Source organism: Polyodon spathula, chromosome 6 (assembly GCF_017654505.1).
Source record: "Polyodon spathula isolate WHYD16114869_AA chromosome 6, ASM1765450v1, whole genome shotgun sequence".
Taxonomy (NCBI): Eukaryota; Metazoa; Chordata; class Actinopteri; order Acipenseriformes; family Polyodontidae; genus Polyodon; species Polyodon spathula.
The window spans coordinates 28048853-28069648 of record NC_054539.1 but is presented as its reverse complement, the minus strand read 5'-3'; the positions used below and the strand labels follow the sequence as shown (position 1 = coordinate 28069648).

Genomic DNA, 20796 nt, shown 5'->3' with positions numbered 1-20796 from the left:
TATAACTTGCCATTCTATTCCCATGCATTTACTGTTCTTGCATTGCTTTACCATGATTTTGCCCAGCTTGTGTCTGTACATGCTTTTACAACTGTAGAACCATAAACTTATAAAAGGGTGCAAAGTAACAGGGATGGACTAGACTGCTGTTCTACATTCTCAGAAGCACTGTGGCAGTAATTAAAAAATACTGCAGAGAAAAGTGGGGTGGCAGTGCTATATTGACTGTAGCAATATCAGTTTCAAACTCTCTAGCAGATACAGTGTGTTTGTATGTGTGTGTATATTGTGACAGAGTAGGGGGGGAGTGTGTGTGCAGAGCAGAGGCTCTGCACATGGGTGCACGTGTGTGGGGGGTGTCTGGTAATGGAAATTGTGTCTAATGATTTAATTGAGTGATTGGAAAACCGTGGAATAGGGCCAGGTGGTAATGGAATGATTGGTTGCCAATTACCTCTGGTCACGCCTTAAGAAAGGACAAAGGAATGAATGTTTGGTGTGGGTTGTGTAGGAGAGTAAAAAAGCAGGGAAGGAGAATGAAACAGAGTAAGAGAGAAAAGTACTGTGCTAGTTGTGCTTGGGTGCTGTTTTGTTTTGATTAGTTCAGTTTGAAGAGGTCTGTTTGTAGTGTTTTGTTCAAACTGTTGTTTTGTTCCTGTGTTTTGTGTAATTAAAAGTGTGCCAAGGCGCTTAATTCCAATACTGTCTGTGGGTGTTTGCTGTTTCTTCTGCTGGCCAGCCTTGACCACCAGCCACGTTACCACAATATATATTAGGGCTGTCAAGCAATAAAAAATATCTAACTACCTCTCTATCTCTATCTATCTAAATAATCACAATTATTTAATCTTGAGGTTAAAAAATGAATCTCAGTTAATCTTGGTTTTAGTCGTCTATGTACTTGATACATCCATCTAATGTGTTTGTTTTGTTACTGATGTTGTTATAATTATTATCCAAAAAACATCCCAGCATAAACATTTTTTTTTCTATTTCTGGATCCAATTTGTTGGTCTTTCTTTATAGTTTTATATTTATTTACAATCCAGCGTTTGTTTGAACCAACTGATACATCTCAATGGAGTCAATTTATTACTCGCCTTACTGCATTTAAAACGACCAGTTTCCTTTGCTCATAAACTAATGTTTTTCATTGGTGTTTTAATAATAATAATAATAATAATAATAATAATAATAATTTAAAATTCTCTTTTACTAACAACTTGAAATTGCATAAAAAATAAACCAAACATTCACTGAGTAATGGTTATATTCTCCATAATTGTAAATATTGTTAAAAGTAAATGTGGCTATTGAAATAAAACAAAACTACAATGTTAACAGGTCTGCAATCAGTAGCTGTTGACTTTGCACCAGCACTGGTTATATCGTACTTAGCTTGATTCATGAGTTTGCAGCGGTCCTGAATTTCTAAAAGAGTACTCTGTCGAAACTGACCGGTTTCATTCCACCTGCTCTGCATGCTAGAAAGTGCTTGTTAACATTTCTATATTAAGCTAAATCAGAACTTTTTTTGGTTAAATCCAGGGAAAAATACACAATTTACATTAAATCTGGGAAAACATTGTTAAAATGAGTGGTTTTTTTTTTTTTTTTTTTTTTACACTGAAAGGTAAAATATAAATCCAATCCAAGGGCACCAAGACAATTTCATACACATTCATAAAACAACAAAAAATAAATAGAGCCTGTTATGTTGATGAAATGTTAATTCAGAAAAAAAAAAAAAAAAATGTTTTCTGGGTGGTTCACAGAGTAAGTGTTACAAAAATATATAAAATAAAATATTCTCAAAGAAGAAATAAACCGTGGTTGTTATTACCACTATTTTGGCCCCAAAACTGCCTTTGGTGTGTTTCTCTTGTCCGCCGTCGCGACAGTATGTAAAAACATTTGTTTGCCCATATGGCAGGGCACCTAGAAATATAATCCTGTAAGCTGCAAGAGAACAGATTTATACCTTGTGTGTGTGTGTGTGTGTGTCAGTGGTCACCAAAAGTTTACAAACCCTAATTTGTGGAAGTGTAACACCCTACAATTAATTTTGAATACATGTATATAGTACATTCCTATAAACGCCCCCATTTATTTATGGCAAATATATGTAGATTGTACATTCCTAAAATACTCCTGTTATTCTGTTTTCTAATATATATTTTAAAAAAACTCAGTTCAGCTTGTTAGTTATGCATTTATCCAAGCACGTCATGTCCTTCTATCAGTCCCCAATCCTAGGACTATGTAAAGGATAGGAAAATGATGTCACAAGCGGGCGGAGTTAGTAAACAGTGGAGCCATTTCTGGAGTCTGTAGAGCACTTTAACAGTGCACTTGCAATGCTTTTAACATATTCGCGCTTGCCCTGGCAAAATGTTTCTTGACATAATCAAGCATTAATTCACAGAAATAAGTCAGTCACTTTATATTAATGATATTTTCTATTGTTATTAAAAAAAATACCGGTATATCCTGGCGCTGCAGCATAGCATCGCTGCAATGTATTCAATACTGAATGGGCTTCACAAATGGCGCAAGTAATTGAGTACCGAACTGCATCACGGGATGGACTGTCCTATCCTCCTTTTATATAGTCCCAGCCCAATATTGGATGTCCTGTGGGGGAGTAATCATATATATATATATATATATATATATATATATATATATATATATATATATATATATATATATATATGTGTGTGTGTGTGTGTGTATGTGTGTATATATATATATATATATATATATATATATATATATATATATATATATATATATATATATATATATATGACACACACACACACACACACACACACACACACACACACACACACACACACAGTGGCTCTCAAAAGTATTTACCCCCCTTGGACTTTTCCACAATTTATTGTGTTACAACATGGAATCAAAATGGGTTTAATTAGAGTTTTTGCCACTGATCAACACAAAAAAAGTCCATAATGTCAAAGTGAAAAATAAAATCTACAAATTGTAATTGTAACACCTAAATAAGCTCTGATGCAACCAGTTGTCTTTAGAAGTCACATATTTAGTTGAATGGAGTCCACCTGTGTGCAATTAAGGTGTTTCACATGATTTCAGATTAAATACACCTGTCTCTGGGAGGTCCCACAGTTGGTTAGTACATTTTCTAACAAAAACTACATGATAAAGACGAAGGAACGTTCAAAGCAAATCCGGAATAAGGTTCTTCATAAGCACCAATCAGGGGTAGGATATAAGAACGTTTCCAAGGCATTGAATATCTCCCGGAGCACAGTAAAGTCCATTATTAAGAAATAGAGAGATTACGGCACAACTGTGAATCTGTCTAGAACAGGCCGTCTTCAAAAATATTTCCGGGCGAGAAGGGCACTAGTCATGGAGGCCACCAAGAGGCCTATGGCAACTCTAAAGGAGTTACAGTCTTCCACGGCTGAGCTGGAAGACACTGTGCATATGGCAACAATAGCACAGGTGGTTCACAAAACTGGCCTTTATGGGAGAGTGGCAAAAAGAAAGCCATTGTTGAAAAAAACCTCACATCAAATCTCGGCCAGAAGGCATGTGGGAGACTCTGAGACCAAGTGGAAGAAGATTCTATGGTCTGATGAGACCAAGATAGAGCTTTTTTGCCTCAACGCTAAGCGCTATGTTTGGCGCAAGCCTACACCGCACATCATCCTGAGAACACCATCCCTATTGTGAAGCATGGTGGTGGCAGCATCATGCTATGGGGATGCTTCTCTGCGTCAAGGCCTGGAAAGCTAGTGAAGATAGAGGGCAAAATGGATGCAGCAAAGTACAGAGAAATCCTGGAGAAAAACCTGCTGACGTCTGCAAGAAACCTGGGACTTGGAAGAAGATCTTCCAGCAGGACAATAACCCCAAACATACAGCCAACGCCACACTGGAGTGGCTTAAAAACAAAAAGGTCAATGTCCTGGAGTGGCCCAGTCAAAGCCCGGACCTCAGTCCAATTGAGAATATGTGGAAAGGGTTGAAAATTGCTTTTCACCAAATGTCCCCATCCAACTTGATGGAGCTTGAGCAATTTTGCAAAAAAGAATGGGCAAAAATTGCAGTGTCCAGATGTGCAGAGCTGGTAGAAACAGACTCATGGCTGTAATTGCTGCCAAAGTTGCCTCTACCAAATATTGACTCAAGGGGGTGAATACTTAAGCAATCAATTATTTTCTGTTTTGTATGTGTAATTAATTTCTAACATTTTGTAGATTTTATTTTTCACTTTGACATTATGGACTTTTTTTGTGTTGATCAGTGGCAAAAACTCCTAATTAAATCAATTTTTATTCCATATTGTAACACAATAAAATGTGGAAAAGTCCAAGGGGGGGTGAATACTTTACTTTTGAGAGCCACTATATATATATATATATATATATATATATATATATATATATACACACACACACACACACACACACACACACATACAGTACCAGTCAAAAGTTTGAGTACACTTGCTGGAAACTAGGTTTTTTTCATAATTGACAATGTTTTACGTCGTATACGTTTCTGTAAATACTTGAAAATGAAAACACACGTTACAATATACAAAACAAAACAAAAAGGAGTATCAAAGCAATGTTCAAGAAAATTGAAAATTGTCTCTAAATCTTGGATTCCTCAAAATAGCCACCCTTTGCCTTAATAACAGTCTCACAAACACGAGGCATTCGGTTAACAAGTTTCAGCAGGAAATCACCCGACATGTCTTCCCAGCTCTTCTGCAGCAATTCCCAGAAATGTAGGGCACTTGTGGGTAGCTTTGCTTTGACTCTTCTGTCCAGTTCGTCCCATACAAGTTCTATGGGATTGAGGTCTGGAGACTGGGCAGGCCAGGTCATTAGATTGAGTTGTCCTTCACTTTCCTTCTTCGCCAGATAGTTCTTGCACAACTTTGAGGTGTGTTTCGGGTCATTATCTTGCTGAAGAATGAAGGACTGCCCAACTAGCCGTAATCCTGATGGAATGGCATGCCTCTGAAGTATGTTATGATAGCCATGCTGGTTGAGCTTGCCATGGACTTGGTAAAGCTCACCAACTCATTCACCAGCAAAGCAACCCCAGACCATGACACTGCCTCCTCCATGCTTGACAGTGGGAACCACACATGCAGAACTCATGTGCTCACCCTCTCTGCGTCTTACAAATACTTGGCGGTTGGACCCAAATATTTCAAATTTTGATTCATCGGTCCATAAGACCGACTTCCACTCCTCAAATGTCCAGTTTCTGTGTTTTTTGGCCCAGGCAAGTCTCTTCCTCTTATTCTGCACTCTTAACAATGGTTTCTTTGCAGCAATTCTTCCAGTTAGGCCAGTTTCACGCAATCTCCTCTGAACAGTTGAAGTTGAAACATCTGTACTTCTAGTAGCATTTAGCTGCGCTTGTATTTCAGGGGCAGTTAATCGCCAGTTTCACAGACTTGTGACTAATTAACTTGTTCTCTGATACTGAGGTCACCCTTTGCCAGTCTGACCTTGTTCGGTCCTCATGAGTGCCAGTTTCTTCAAATTGTTTGATGGTCTTGACCACAGCAGTTACAGACACTTGCAAAGTTCTTGCGATTTGTCTTAAAGATTGATCTTCATTTCTTAAAGTAATTACAGTCTTTTTTCTTTGGTTAACTGGGCATATTTTGCCATTTTCTGCTCCCTTACGTTCAGGAATGACAAACTTGTGCTTATGCTACCTATATTTATAGTAATCATGGACCCTCGCCTGTTAACAGTAAATGGTGACAAAAGGTTAATTGGGTAACATGCTAGTTAACTCAGAGAACATCTAACAAAGACACGTTTATACTTAGGCCGGTGTTCTAACACTGTGTTATACACATTTCAGACTTTTAACTGACTTGGGCTTCTGACTGAAATCCCCTTGCTTTGGGTGACCATTTCATTGAAATTGACAAGATTTACATTTTCATTTAAAAATTACATTTTTGAATGCAATTCACTTATGATTATCAGCTTATATAAGTACACGTATCATATAATGAAATATTAAGTGTTTATAGACAAGTTTATACAGTTAAAAGCATAGATGATCATGAAAAACCTGGTTTCAAGCAGGTGTACTCAAACTTTTAACTGGTACTGTGTGTGTACGTATGTGTGTGTGTGTGTGTGTGTGTGTGTGTGTATATATATATATATATATTCATTCTGCAACAAGTGAAAAACAAAAAAATCGATATTCAGCCCAACTACTTAAAAAATGCTTGTGGAAGTACGCTTTTAATGCATGGAGGTTTTACTTAACATATTTACTAGTCTAGTTGTGATGTAGCTCTATGGGAAAAGTGGAAAAAAAATTATAGTCTTCTGCAATCAGAAAATCTGTGGTGAACCCTGCTCTGACTGCATTGTGTTTTCCGAGTTCCTGATAAGTGACGCTTTTGTGAAATTTGCAGAGTCTTCTGGGAAGTGTAGTTCGGCGTCAGGATGTCGTAGTGCTGTTATGGGCAGTTGCTGTAATGGTTGGCGCTGTATTTTCCGTCCCGGTTGTGTCGTAGTGCTGTTATGGGCAGTTGCTGTAATTGTTGGTGCTGTAATGTCCTTTGCGGTGATGTTGGCATGGTTTTGGACTTGCTGTTATGTCATGTAACTGACACATTGTAGTGCCTGGTCGTGATTACACACTGTGGTAACTTGGGAAGGAAGCAACGGGTGAATCTTTTAAGTATTTAATTAGAAAAAACAACTCTCAACTACATTAGTACAGTCGCCGTGTATCAGCGCCATTTTCTGTTCTCATCAGGTCTACGCTGATGTGGTATTATAACAAAGGCTAGGGGATGGTGCTACTCAAGGTACGGATCATTTACAGGGACCAAATAAACGGTTACAACAAACACAAATCAGTCTTTGTTTTCATCACTTGTTATCCGAGGGCATTGCGGTGTTAGAGGGAATTAAAGGATCTTGATTGATGCCGATAGGGTTGTAAGGAATAATCTTAGTTTTGTGTTTTAAAACAGTACAGAACAAAATAATAAAAACAATCTTGCCAAGCTTCCTGATGGTTTTATAATGAATACTTCTTGCCTCAAAGCTTGGTTAGTCCAGCCATTTATGGAACTAGTCTGCATTAAACCATTTTTTAAGGGTGAAACGAATTACACAGGTCCCACAGTTGTCATTCATTCATTGGTAGTAAATCATGTCATCTGCTGTTTTATTTCTCATGTGAGACCTGCTTTTTTCATAAAAAAAATTCAGAGATACTCAAAAAACAAGTATTCTGAGTTAGGTAAAATTTGCAAAACATGCACAAACATCCCTCTCCCAGCTGTTCTGCTTGAACCAGTATTTATTATCTTGTCATAAGTTGAATATTACTATGTGTTCTAGTACTAATCTTTTATTAGTTTTTTATATGATAAGTGTAATCTCCCTGACATTCACTTTTATTCCAAATCCTGTTATACTGCAGTAACATTAAACAGAACAGATTGGATGGATAAAAATCACAAGGTGTTCCACTGACAGCAAAGCATCATCATCAGATTCAGTCAGACTTAGAAGCACCTTAAAAAAAAGAAAAGACCAAACTTGTAAGGGACGCACAGGATTGTACCCTGGCTGTGCAAAGTTGCTGTTCTTTGTTAGGGAGTCCACAGGGTGTGTTGCATTAGCTCTGGCACTCCTGTTGGTCAGGGACTGTTTCTCTTCACTGTTCTTCTGCAGATCACACTGGTCTGGCACCCAGTGAGCTCCAGCAGACACCTGCAGGGCTGCCCTTTGTCCTCCAAGGACAGTAGCTTGGCGATGTCTGCTCTCGAGCTCCTTCGTACAAGAGACAGTTTGGCTTAATTGTTGGTTCGGAGGACGCCCCTCACCTTCAGTTCTCCTCAGCTGTCGTGGGAAATTCTTATCGCCACTTTGTCTTGGATTTTATCCACTCTGAATGTATTCAACTTGATGCACCCTATACTGTAATTAATTATCAAAAATACTCCACTTGGGTGCAAATGCTGTTGTAAAATTAAATATATGTTGCAATCAGAAGAGGGGACATAGGTATTAAAACCATCGATATTTAATTGATGTGGAAGGTACAGATAGCAGTCTATAGCAAATGAACATTGTTATTCGGTGGTTTTGAACTAACACTTTTTGGAAACGTTGCTTCATTTTATCTGCTCACAATACAAGTACACTACTACATTTTTGATTAGAAGCTATTATTCCCTATAAGTAACTAGAAAACTAACAAGAAAGTCCTAGCTTGAAAATTTGGTCCATTGTAAGTAACTTTAAAAACAAGGATCATGAAAATCTTATTGCTTTTCTAATAGTGTTAGCTTTTTATTTACAGTGAATTATGTTGAATAGTGTTTATTTATTCAGTGCAGTTTTTTAATGGCTTTTGTTGTGTCACTGTGTGAACAATTGACTGGGTGAACCTGCTGTTTCCACGGGTTACTTTGTAAAATAAAGTAAATACATACATACAAATGTTCCTTTTTAACTAATAGCAGAAATGAAGCAATAACTATAAAAGCAGGTGTAGTGAAAATGGTAAAGAAAATAAAACCTCTCACCTCATTTTTATGATGACATCTAGACTAAATACCTGTATAGTATTGTTTAAATTCTCTTGTGTCTGGCAGTATTGAACCTTGGCTGTGTTCAACTAGGCAAACGTTTGCAGATGTTCCCAAACAATGTTTTTGTTGTTGTTGGCTGCAAACAGACTTGAGACAAGATAGTGTGGCAAACACATTTGGACAAACATTTGCAATCGTTTGTGTAGTTAAGTACAGCCCTACTGTTCACACAGATTTCTGAATTTTAAGGAACAATTTTGGAAGTGCATACTTTTATTGGACAAATAAATATGTACGCTTTAATTCTGTGTAAATTCATTGGGTTTTGAAGGTGGTGTTTGGTTTTGCCTATGTAGACTGCATCTGGACATTTTATGCACTAGATTGTCATGTACAGTTGATTTGCAAATGAAAGATCCCTTTATTGCATATTGAGGCAGGTTCAACAAGTTGTTGTGTAGCGTGGTTTCGTTCCTTGTGTTTGATTTTCTAACACCGTTATAATTAGACGAAAGTTAAATGAACTATCTATCCATTTACTGTTTATCCTTGATTTTATTTGTGAATTGAATTTTACGATTGCTTAAAATTAAGACTTTCAACATGTGTCATCATGTAACAGCTGAGGTTGCGTTTGGAGTCTATTAACGAGGTAGTTAGATTCCGATCCATCACCTTTTCCCCACTGATAGGGTGGTATCCGTTTCGAAGCTTAGAAGCTTAGCTTCATATTGAGGTTTTTTTTTGTTTGTTTCTTTTTAAACATCTATGATTTTATATATATATATATATATATATATATATATATATATATATATATATATATATCTTCACTGGTTTGTATTAAAAAAAAGAAGTGTGATTTTTTTTTTTTTTTTTTTACAAATACTCTCATCTTTACTACATATAGTATGTCTGATCCTGTTGAAACTTACATAATATGAAATGACATTTTAATATGTTACATGCATGCAGTACAAACTATCCAGTAGTTAAACATACATACATGAAAACAGTGAAAAACAGGAGGAAGTAGAGCTCATTGTAAAGAGTTAAAAAAAAAAAATGGAGCGCTGGTTAAGAAGAAAAGTACCTTTTTATTCTGCTGCATGCAAAAACTTCCCCACCAAAAATTTTGGAATCCCTCCCCCCATTGGCTGCAACAAAAGGGGGAAATTCCCCCCTCCCCCAGCACACAAAAATAAAATTCAAGCCCTGTAAGTGTTCTTGATGGTCATTGTTCTGTAGCTATGTTTGCTGCTTAAGTTTCTCCAGATTGTTCAGGATGAGGTTTGCATATTGGGTGACTTCTTAGTAGCTGTCACCACAATGTACAGGTAATATTTGTTGTTAAACTTGCTGTTTTCAGAAAACCATTGTCCATCTCACAAGACGCATTAGAACAGACTCCACAGGCCCTGAACATTTTTCATTGAGGGTACCATTACCAGGTACAATGGGGTGACTTTTCCAGTTTTCTCGATTTTTGGAGAGCAGATAGCACAGGTGTTCCAGATATGAAAGTCTTGCAGAATTTGTTGAACATTTTAGGGGAGGGATTTGATAATGCTGTCTTGGTATCTTCCCAGAATAAGCTGTGTCTCAAAGCTGACTCTCTTTTTCTACGACGTATTCTGCCCTGTTTAAGACAACACTGGCACCACCCTTGTGAATTTTAAATGAGAACTCAATCACATTTTAACCCTTTGTGGTCCTGTGTCGGAGCAGGTCCGACATTACAATTTTCCCTTTCAAGTCCGAGTCTGACATCATCAAAAAGACGTAAAGCACAGGTCTCTAGTAGTTTTTTCTCTGGAAAAAAGCCGAGAAAACCTTTTAATGCGAGACAGATAGGAGCCGAATGAAACTGAAAAAAAGGGCGTATCTCATAGCCCCATCCACTACAGAGATAACACGGACATAACAAAGGAGGTAGCTGCTTTTGCATCCAGCACTCAAAGAATGTCAGGGACATTTGCAGGACATCACAGAGATTTAAATTGGACCCGACGCGCCTGACAAGTGCTGAATAAATAGACTGCAAAGGGTTAAAAGTATTTTTCAGGTGTTTCTATACTGCAAGAAAACATAAAATAAAAGTGGCTTGTTTCAAAAACAGAATACATTGTCTTTGTGATCAGTAAGAATTTCCTCCACTCATGAGAGACCTGTTTAACTAACTTAGGACTCAACCAGGAGTTAATTGCCAGGCCTTCTCTCACTTGTGGTGGAAAATCTGATATATCATTCATTTATCTTACCTGTGCTCCCTATACCTGATATAGTTATTTGTCAAATTGAAGACTGATGTAATGTGTGGTGGATTTGTCATTTCAATCTAGCTGTCTGCCATGATATTTATATCCCCTATTCCACAGATATAGGATAAAAACAAAACTGAGTAGAGAATCGAGAACACCATGCATTCATCTGCATATTTTTGTCAGGTGTTCTTTGTTTGTTTCGCACTGAAAGGAATCTGGGACAATATCCAAGGTATTCTGCTACAAGAACCAACAGCTCCCAAATGTGTAAACACCTCTGTCCTTTTGAAATGTAGGAATGTGTTTTTGAAGCTGTAGAATAGAAGAACAATTAGTATACTTCATCAGCAATGTTTTTTAAACCCAGCAACAACCTTTGAGTATTGTTTGTTTTTGGGTCACCAGTCTATCTATTATTAAGGTGTCATTCTAGCTCAAGTGGACCACATTCTGAGGAGGTGTCCTGCTTGTGTGGTTGGTGATAACTACACCACATGTGATGGAGAAAGAAATAACAGATTTTTAGATCTGATTATGAAAGTCTTTACACACTGCAGAGTCCCCATGCATCCACCCAGAGCTACAGCGTCGGAGGACAACGCAGCTCTGGGCAGCTTACAGGCAAGCCCGCAGGCGCCTGGCCAGACCACAGGGGTCGCTGGTGCATGGTGAGCCGAGGAGACCCTGGCCGACCTAGACCTCCCTCCCTCCGGGCGGCACTGGGCCAATTGTGCGCCACCCCCTAGGAACTCCCAGTCACGGTCGGCAGTGACATAGCCTGGATTTGAACTTGTGCTCTCCAGACTATAGGGCACATCTGCATGGAGGGCCTTTACTGGATGCACCACTCAGGAGCCTAGAAGGCTATTTTAATGTGTTTATAAATAGTGAAGGAGAGGGAAATGCAGCACAAAACACATGAAATCCTGCCTGTCCAATCCTAACAAGTTGCCACTTGCAGTTGCAACTTGAGGTCACCTGATTTTGTCACTTTACTAACTTTCATAATTGTCTGTTTTTAGTAACAGTTTCTCATAATGTAAGCATCACTATTTGTGGTGCTTGAATATCTTTATACATAGCATTTTGTTTCAAATTGGCATACAAATACAAGTTCTTGTGGCATAAAATTATAATATGACCTATTTTATGTGATATTTTGCTGGACCCTGGTTAACAGCAGCCAAAGAAACAACTGGTGGTAGAGGACCAGGGATGTAAAGCTGATAATAAGTCATGTGTAATAAATAACATTACAGGAATGGGAAATAACCAGGTCATTCTGGACTTAATTTTTCAAAGGGCTAAATTTTATATATATATATATATATATATATATATATATATATATATATATATATATTTTTTTTCTTTCTAGGAAGCCTGTATCTATTAATGTCTTTGGGCATGGGACAGTCATTTTCACCTGCAGAGTTCTTTGGCTGGGGGACTTGCCTTCAAGACCAGGAGAAGACTTCCTAAAGTGAAGCGGCACACGTGGCGAGGGTAGATCTGTTTCTAAGGCCCCTCAGCCATGCCCTTCCGGATCAAACTCCGCCGCACCAGGCGCTATAACGTCTTGAGCAAGAACTGCTTTGTGACCCGCATCCGCCTACTGGACAGCAATGTCATCGAGTGCACACTGTCAGTGGAGAGCACCGGCCAGGAGTGTCTGGAGGCGGTCGCTCAGAGACTCGAGCTGCGGGAGGTAAGGAGTGTTTCTGTACTTAATGTTTCCAGATTACTCACTGTTTCTTATACTAACATTTTACAATTACTTCCATTCACTGTTAGGCTGCAAGAAACTAGATGTTACCAAACCTTTTTGATATTGTTTACATAAGAGCATATAATAAGGGGTTCTGTGAGACCTCATTAAGTAAATCAATCAAAGTAATTTTGTTTGCAAAAGCTCCCCTTCTCAGTCCTTTGGGTTGTAAATTCAGTACAATTTTATTTGCTGCTTTCATTATGTCACACTTGGTTATTAATTATCTGTTTTGGCCAGTTTTGTTTGAAGTAATTTGCATGTGTCATTTGTCGTCACATTTCCAGGACTGTGTTTATTCAAGCTGAAAAGCTTTGAAAATTCCTCCCCTAGTATAAAGGTATATTGCTTTAGACATTACATCGGGGGTCTGTGCAGTATTTTGAATGTTTGTTTGTATCTCTGTACAGTGATTTACATGTACTGTTTTTACGATTAAAAACAGTATTGGATATATACTTCCAGCCACTATAGAATTAAACCAGCTGGCATTAGCCATGCAGACAGGATGAGCTATTGTAAATGAAATGGTAGGCTGTTTGCATATGGTTGTTATGACGGCTTCCATAGCAGATCTGGTTACTGACACCATGTTGTAAAATTTACCATGTGTATGCAATGTGATAAATAAATGTGCCCCCCCCCCAATCTCTGTAGACTGCTCAGTTCTGGGTGCAGAGTGGGATATTCAGACTGTGGTTCAGCCTTCAGCCTTCAGTTGTGTTATTTCCAGGTAGTCTGAACGTGGAAAATTGTCTTAACACAGCTGTTGTCAAAACACAAATAGTCACATTTTATTTACAAGTAATATACAGTATAGAAGGGTCTGGCATATCAGCAAGTTCGGGTTATTTTTCTTAGAAGTTTAAAACTCTCGTTTGAATGACAAATGGCACAGAAAGACAGCGCCGCTCAGTTACATTAAAATACAATTCATTGTTTTAATGGTGAAAAAAAAAGGTTTTATTTGTTATTGTATTCCCTCAGTTGGTAAGCAATTCCTTAAAATACAATACATACAATAATAATCTAAAATCTTATACAGTACATCTTACCATACAAAAAACTTATTTTTCAAATAAAAGAAATAAATACAGCTGGATTGAAAAATCCTGCCTGTCACGCAATACTACTCTTTCATAGCGAAACTGGATTTAAAAACGCTGCATGTTGCTTGCATTGTAGAAGTTACTAAAATACAACTTCTTGACCTAACTTGACATATAAGAATACAATCTCGTTTGACACGAACATGTATTTTTCAATATAAAAAGTAAACACCCATATGTGTTGTGAGATTTGTAAGAATATATAATTTAGATGGAATGCTATGGAAAATATTTAAAGCTAAGTACTACCTGACCTAGTTTCTTGGTTCAACAATGATCCAATATAGGATCGAAAAAAAAAAAAGTATATATATGTTGTTTTTTACCCTCAAAAACTAGCACACATCAGAATCCAAGTCATGCAGTTAGTTTGTAACTTTCATTAATACAGGGAACAGCCTCGTTTCTAGCAATTCATGTTCTAGTTCTCCGCAGGGGTGCATAACAGTGCTCCTGTTAAGTGGATACCTGCTACATATCCCATCATCAGAGTAATCCAGAGGGTCAAATCTGTGGGGTCTTGTTACTCTTCTGGGAGGAACATCTTCCAAGATATCTCCCTCCTCTTGATGTACAGCCCACTCAAGTACACCAAAGCCTTCACAGAGCAATGAATAGACTACAAACCTGATTTTTATGTTTTCAACCAGTAAGTAGTCTGTCCTGTATTTGATGAGTTAACAATGCAATTGAATGTATGTGTTACAAATAACTAAATACTTAAATTACCTAATTATTAGATAACATTATGTAACACAATTTTTGTTCCTGGGTAGTAAGTGTTATTTCCTAATTGCTTATGCCTCAAAAGTATAGAACATGGCTATTATTCCCCACATGCTTTTGTGACCAGAACAGTGATATTTCAAAATATCACTATTTCCAATGGGAAAATGGGCAAATGTGTGTCTTTTCGTTCACTTAGTCAGAAAAAAACAGCATATGAATCCAAATTAACATGTATTTATACCAAAAGTAATACAAAGATGACTACAAAAGATTTAGAAGTGAGTAGTTTTTCAAGATATACAATTATACTGTAAATAAGACACACATTTGCCCGTTTTCCCATTGGAAATAGTGATATTTTGAAATATCACTGTCCTGGTCACAAAAGCAAAGTTTGTGGGGAATAATAGCCATGTTCTATACTTTTGAGGCATAAGCAATTAGGAAATACCACTTACTACCCAGGAACACATTATTTTTTTTTTTTTTGTTACACAGTGTAATTAAACATAGACTGTTTTTTTTTTATTATTACTATTGGCTTAAATACATGTTTCTAATGACAAAATGATGCTAGGAAATGATGCCGTTAAGACACATCTCATTCTCTGCCTGGTCTGAGGCGTGTGGTAATTATGAAGCCGGTAAGGTTCAATTAATGGCAGTAGACAGCTTTATGAATTAGATTAATAATATGTTAATGAGAGAATTTGTCTCCAAGGGCAATTTATTTTAACGTCGCGATGACGATAAATAGCTTTTGTGCATGTTCTCCTAATAGTCTTCGGTTCCTAAATGGTTAATAAGTTAGCCTTTGCAAATGTTATTTTCCTTTTGAAACAGTGCTCATGTTTTGGATTTTATTTATTTATTTTGAAGAGACCCTGCTACTCCACATTTAACCACTGAGGTGAAGGGAATTTCATCCCTGGATGTTTCAGATAATCTTTTAGAAAGCCTTTTCCCTACAACAAATATTACATGAAGGGAGCGTGTATGAGTTGATCAACCAGCTGATGCACCAACTCCTACTAATAGGGATGGGACGGTATAAAATCTGCATGGTATGATAACCGTTAAAAAATACAGTGGTAACCTTAATATCACAGTATACAGTACATCATGCAAGTTATCAAATAAAGGCTCAAAAAAAGAAAGACTAATGTAAATCACTTAAATTACCGTAATTCACAAAAATAAAACCAACAAAACACACTTCCTTTCATGGAATGATTTAAACATTTGGTATTTAGTATTTTACTATGCCAAATAACTTGGCACGCTTCTTTTTTATAAAGACAATCGGAATAATTAAAATAAAAAACTAAAAACTAAAGTTTACACTCTCAACGTTATACTACACCAGTATTAAGATCTATTATTTGCTCAAAATGAGCAGAGATGAGTCATTTATTTTTTCAACCGGATAAATAAAATATATATAGCAAAAAAAAAAAAAAAAGCACTTTAATACTGAATTGGATTATTGGATTTACATTTACGACATTGCACAAGTAAGCTTCCAATGATTATTACACATGTGGAGTTTGTAAAAAAAAAAAAAAAAAAAAAATAAAAAGAAAAGATTTCTTCACTTACCTAAGAAAATTGTAATACTGTTACAACTAGTTTAAACAAAACTATGTTGATAATAAGTACCCTATCCTGCTGCAGTCACGGGTCTGTGCTAGTTTTATTTGAGACATTGGTCGTGTTCTTACAGTGCAGATTTCTGCAGTTCTCCCAGTGCTGCACAGAATCTCAGAGATGCACTGTAGACGTCACTCAGTGCCCACAGAAATCTGTGCAGATTCTGCATAGCCCAGCACAGCTTTGAAATGTTATTGCAGGAGGCTGGCTGTGGCTGTGAACCAAAGGGATGATGCAAAGATCACAAGTGACCTGCTAATCATAATGCAAATAACCACTAAAACGGTTAGCGGAGGCGAACGACATTTTATCATTATACAATGAAGCTGTGAACAGCCTTATCCATGCTATATTAAATAAATAAATCAATTATTTAAAAAAATAAAACATAAAATAAACACGTGATGCGTAATTTTACAATAAAGTAAATGTTAATGTATTACATTAAACTGACTGTTGATAATCCAAACAAATGTAAATATAGCACGTTGAAAATGTGTGCTACGCTGCAAGGTTTGGAGAAGGCATTTCTTTAAAAGAAACGTGTATTCTGTGTCGTTGCGTTTCCTTCAAAACCATTAGCAAAATACAGTATCAGTTCACAAAGAGATCTTCCTCAGACACTTTGCTACGTCTGCAGTTGAAAAAATATGTTAACCGGTGCATAACCGAATTACGATAACTGCGGTTTAGAATAAAAGAAACGGTATTAATACCGTAATGTACCTAAACCGCGGTAAATCGAAAAACCGGTATACCAACCCATCCCTACCTGGTAATATATCTCAACAACCATTGAAGGAGGTAGTTACTTCATATTTTCATGTTTTATTTTTACATTTTATAGAAGAGAGAATTTAAATAACTTTGTTTTTTAATCTAAACTGCAGTTCTTTAACCTGCCCTCTTTATAAAAAAAAGTTTTATCCATGTGAAATAATGATCTAATATGCAGTAGACTTGAAAGAAAAATCGCACTTCTTTGTCTTCTATTTGCAGTGTTTTTAACTGACTGCTCTACCATTGTCGAGAACCCACACATATTGTGTAGTAACAAAGCCTTTTGGAAACATTCCATTGAACTCCTTGTTTAATTCCACCAATGAGTGAAATACAGTATATATGTGCTTCTGCACTGTCTAGTTGAGTCTTGTTAAGTGCCTGAGGTGAGGTGCCAGGTTATTTCAAATTTTAAATATGCTTTATAGTTATAGCCCAAGGTAAAAGGTAACAACTTCAGTATTTGCCACTGCAGCACCACAACATTGAAAATCCAGTAATACAGTATTTAATGTTTGAGCCAGTAGGTAAAAAATGTTTGTTATTGCTAACCTTTTTCAGTCACGCTAATATGTAAATTAGATGCAGTATGGCACCGGAGTTATTGATTGCAAATTATCCTTTGCTATATATAAAAAAGGTGAATGCTGTCGACTAGCTACGATATATTATCCAGGTTTAATTTGAAAACCTAAGAAAAGAAGAAACTGTTATTCCTGGGTGAGAAGTTCAGAAAGTTAATAATCCCCTATAGAAAACAAGATAACAATTTTGCTCAAATTTATTGTTGAATATCTACAAATCTTTTTTTGCTTCCTTTCTTACATAACACTTGAACAGTTCAATACTTTAGTATCAACAAAATTATGATGGACCGCTTTTCTTCCAACTTCAGTGATTTTTAACTGCCTGCTAGCATCTTCCTCAGAATGTGCTACTTGCCTGTTTATGGTAGCAGGGTGGTCTGGCTGATGTTTCTGGATGTAGGCCTCTCCACACATTGCGTGCCATTTTGAAGCACTGTGTTTTAATCTATTTTCACGTTTGAACTCCTGGCTCCCTGTTAAAAATGCAGTCTTGCCTACCATCAGTTCCCCTGCATCCTGACAAAATGTGGACTTTTTTAACATTGTCAAACTTAAGCTAGGCAGAGTCTTTTAGTCAGTGTTGGTTGAACTTGTATGTTCTTTTGCTACTTACAACCGTGAACACACTGTAACTAACACAGCCCTTCTTGGAGTTCCCTGTTGGCTTTCATCTTCTGACATACCTTCATTGCTCATTTCTTGTAAAGACATCAACATATCTGAATTTTGTTCAGTGCGGTTTTCTTTTGAAAGTTCTCCAATCACATGAAAATGTATTTATTTTTCTCATCTTGGTTTGACAAGTTTTTTTTCAAACTGTCTGGAAACGAGTGGCCACCACACTGATAAAGCAGTGAAATTGGCAGGGTATGGGATTTGTAGTTCTTAATGTGTGATTAACAGTGGGCAGTGGACACCCGTGGATTGCAATAAACGCATTGGCCACCACTGTTCTACATAAAGATAATGGCTTTCAGAAGGCGGGCAGTGTTGAAAGACATTGCAACTGACCAATCATACATTTTTGTGCATTATGTAATAATCACAATTAATCCGTCATTTACTAAGCAAAGGACTTGGCAACCATGAACCCACCCAACAAACCAGCAACGTGGCCTCACCAGTTTTTGGCATTACAGTTCATCAGTGATGAACCAAAAAAGTTATTGAAAATATAAAACTGCTGTACAGTTATGCTTCTCCTAATGCATACTAGAGTTCTAGTTCTTCTTCTTACATAAATATCAAACCTTAATCAGAGTAGCATGATGAAGGTTTAATCATAGGAAAAAAATGTAAATACTTATTGTATGCATAATTACTACAGTACGCTATAGTCATATGATAGAATTGTGTCAGTAATGTGATAGATATGCGAGCAGTAATGGGCATACAATGAAATCTGTTATTCTCAGATTCAGAGTGCATGCAGTTGTGCGCTGCCGCAATCCTAATATGGACATTGACACTTCAACAAAGTAAGTCAACGAATTATAGAAACTGAAAATGGATGTGTTTTGAGTGGTGTTTTTTTGTTTTTAATAACTGAAAATAACAGATTTTGCCAAATAGTAATAAAAAAAGATAAAACACCCCCAAACTGAACAAAAAAAAATATATAAATTAGGGTGTGTGACAGAGAGCGAATTAATCCTAGTCAACAATCTCCCTCCCTCCCAACAGTGTGCCTCCTACTGGATGGTCTGGCAGTTCATTCCAGGGTCAGTCATCCAGGAAGGGGGTGGAGTCACAATGCCCTAGGTCATCGTCCCAATGTGGAGACGTGATTGAACTAGCTATTGCAGGATGCATGACTAAGGGATAACAGGGGTGTGACGATGTAATCTGTTCCTACGAAACAGAAGTAATTCATTATCATGAGTGTTTCGTGTTTTGTTAGCTTGATTATGCAAGCTGTTTGTCTTTTGTCACTGTTAGACAGCTAACAGAAACCAGGAGCTGTCACTATTAGCCAGCACCAAAACCCAGACCACACTGCACCACTGTTTCATGAACTGTTGTCTTTCACCCCACTGTCTGGAGAAGTGATTGTGTCTGTGTTTGGTGTTGTTATAAAGTGTCATATTTCGGGACTGAAACCCATGTTTTGCACAGTGTAGAGCCCATGCTTGTTATTTAAGTGTTGTTGACACGCAACCCAGCCAGATAAAGGAGCTGTTTTATTGAACTTCCACTGTCTTGTGTGTGTTATTTCTGAGCACTGCACCAACTACACCTGCGCACAGCAAGCCACTTTGCCACAGGCTGTCAATTAATCACAGTTAACTTCTGAGATTAATGCGTTAATTTCTTTGGAGATTAATTGTTTTAACATCAGTTTGTCTATTTCTTGACGTTTACTTGATTTAAACTTATTTTTGTATTAATACAGCAGGCTTTTATCAGCATCTAGTTTGTTTGTGTGCTGTGCTGATTGCTTCCAGAGTCTCTCTTTCTGTCGGTGGCACTGGAACGATTTTTAAATTGGTGGTGCTGAAAGCCATTGAACAAAACTGTAACCCTTGTATATGATAGAAGCCATGAAAAGCCAAGGGGGTGCTGCCGCACCATCAGCACCCCTAGTTCCAGGGCCCTTGCTTTCTGTCACAGCTGATATGAGGCAGTGATATGCGATGTAACAAAATAATCATGCCGAACGTAGCATCACCTGTTTTATACAGAATTGTCTTCTCATTAGTGAAATTCAACTATTGCAGGTACTACATATACAGTCAAACCTGTATTAAGAGACCACTCATGCCTGTGTCTGCCTTTCAGGTACAAAAGATCTTTTTCTATTACCACGCACATTGTTTTCATTCTCTTATAAGTATGGCTTGAATTTTAACGGTTTCCGTTTCAAAATGCTGTATCTGCGTCTTTCTAGTGCCAAATTTTTCAGCAATTTTTCTGGCACTTACTGTCTTTACAAGTTTAGTAACTTTAATATTGTCATCTAGGGAGGGCCTTTTGTTTCTCCACATTTTCTTTCGTCCTTTACAAGCAAGCGCTGTTGTTTTATTGATTACGGATAAAAGACAGCTAACATGGTTACTGTATTCCTTTGAATTTAGGACGTACCATTTAAAACATTTTCTGTATAATTCTGTGTAAATAAATGTAAAATTATAAGGAAGGGATAACAATATGAATCCAGAAATAGGACAACAGATTTTTTAATGCTGGGTTGTTTTTTGAATAATAATAATAATAATAATAATAATAATAATAATAATAATAATAATAATAATAATAATAATAATAATAAAATTGTGCTAGCATTCCTGATATGAGTCTGCAGTAAGTT

The 20796-nt window shown here is 37.0% G+C and overlaps 1 protein-coding gene across 2 annotated transcripts in view; it reads left to right on the top strand.

The window, feature by feature from the left end:
• LOC121317100 (tyrosine-protein phosphatase non-receptor type 14-like) overlaps positions 1-20796 on the top strand; it is a 109587-nt gene that overhangs the window by 22935 nt on the left and 65856 nt on the right. The window contains exon 2 of one of the 2 annotated variants that reach the window (XM_041252702.1): positions 12249-12574. In XM_041252702.1, the coding sequence (XP_041108636.1) occupies positions 12401-12574 (174 nt within the window). In that variant the 5' untranslated portion in view covers positions 12249-12400. Of the gene's footprint in view, positions 1-12244; positions 12575-20796 lie in introns of both variants that reach the window. The other variant, XM_041252701.1, reaches the window with a different exon arrangement.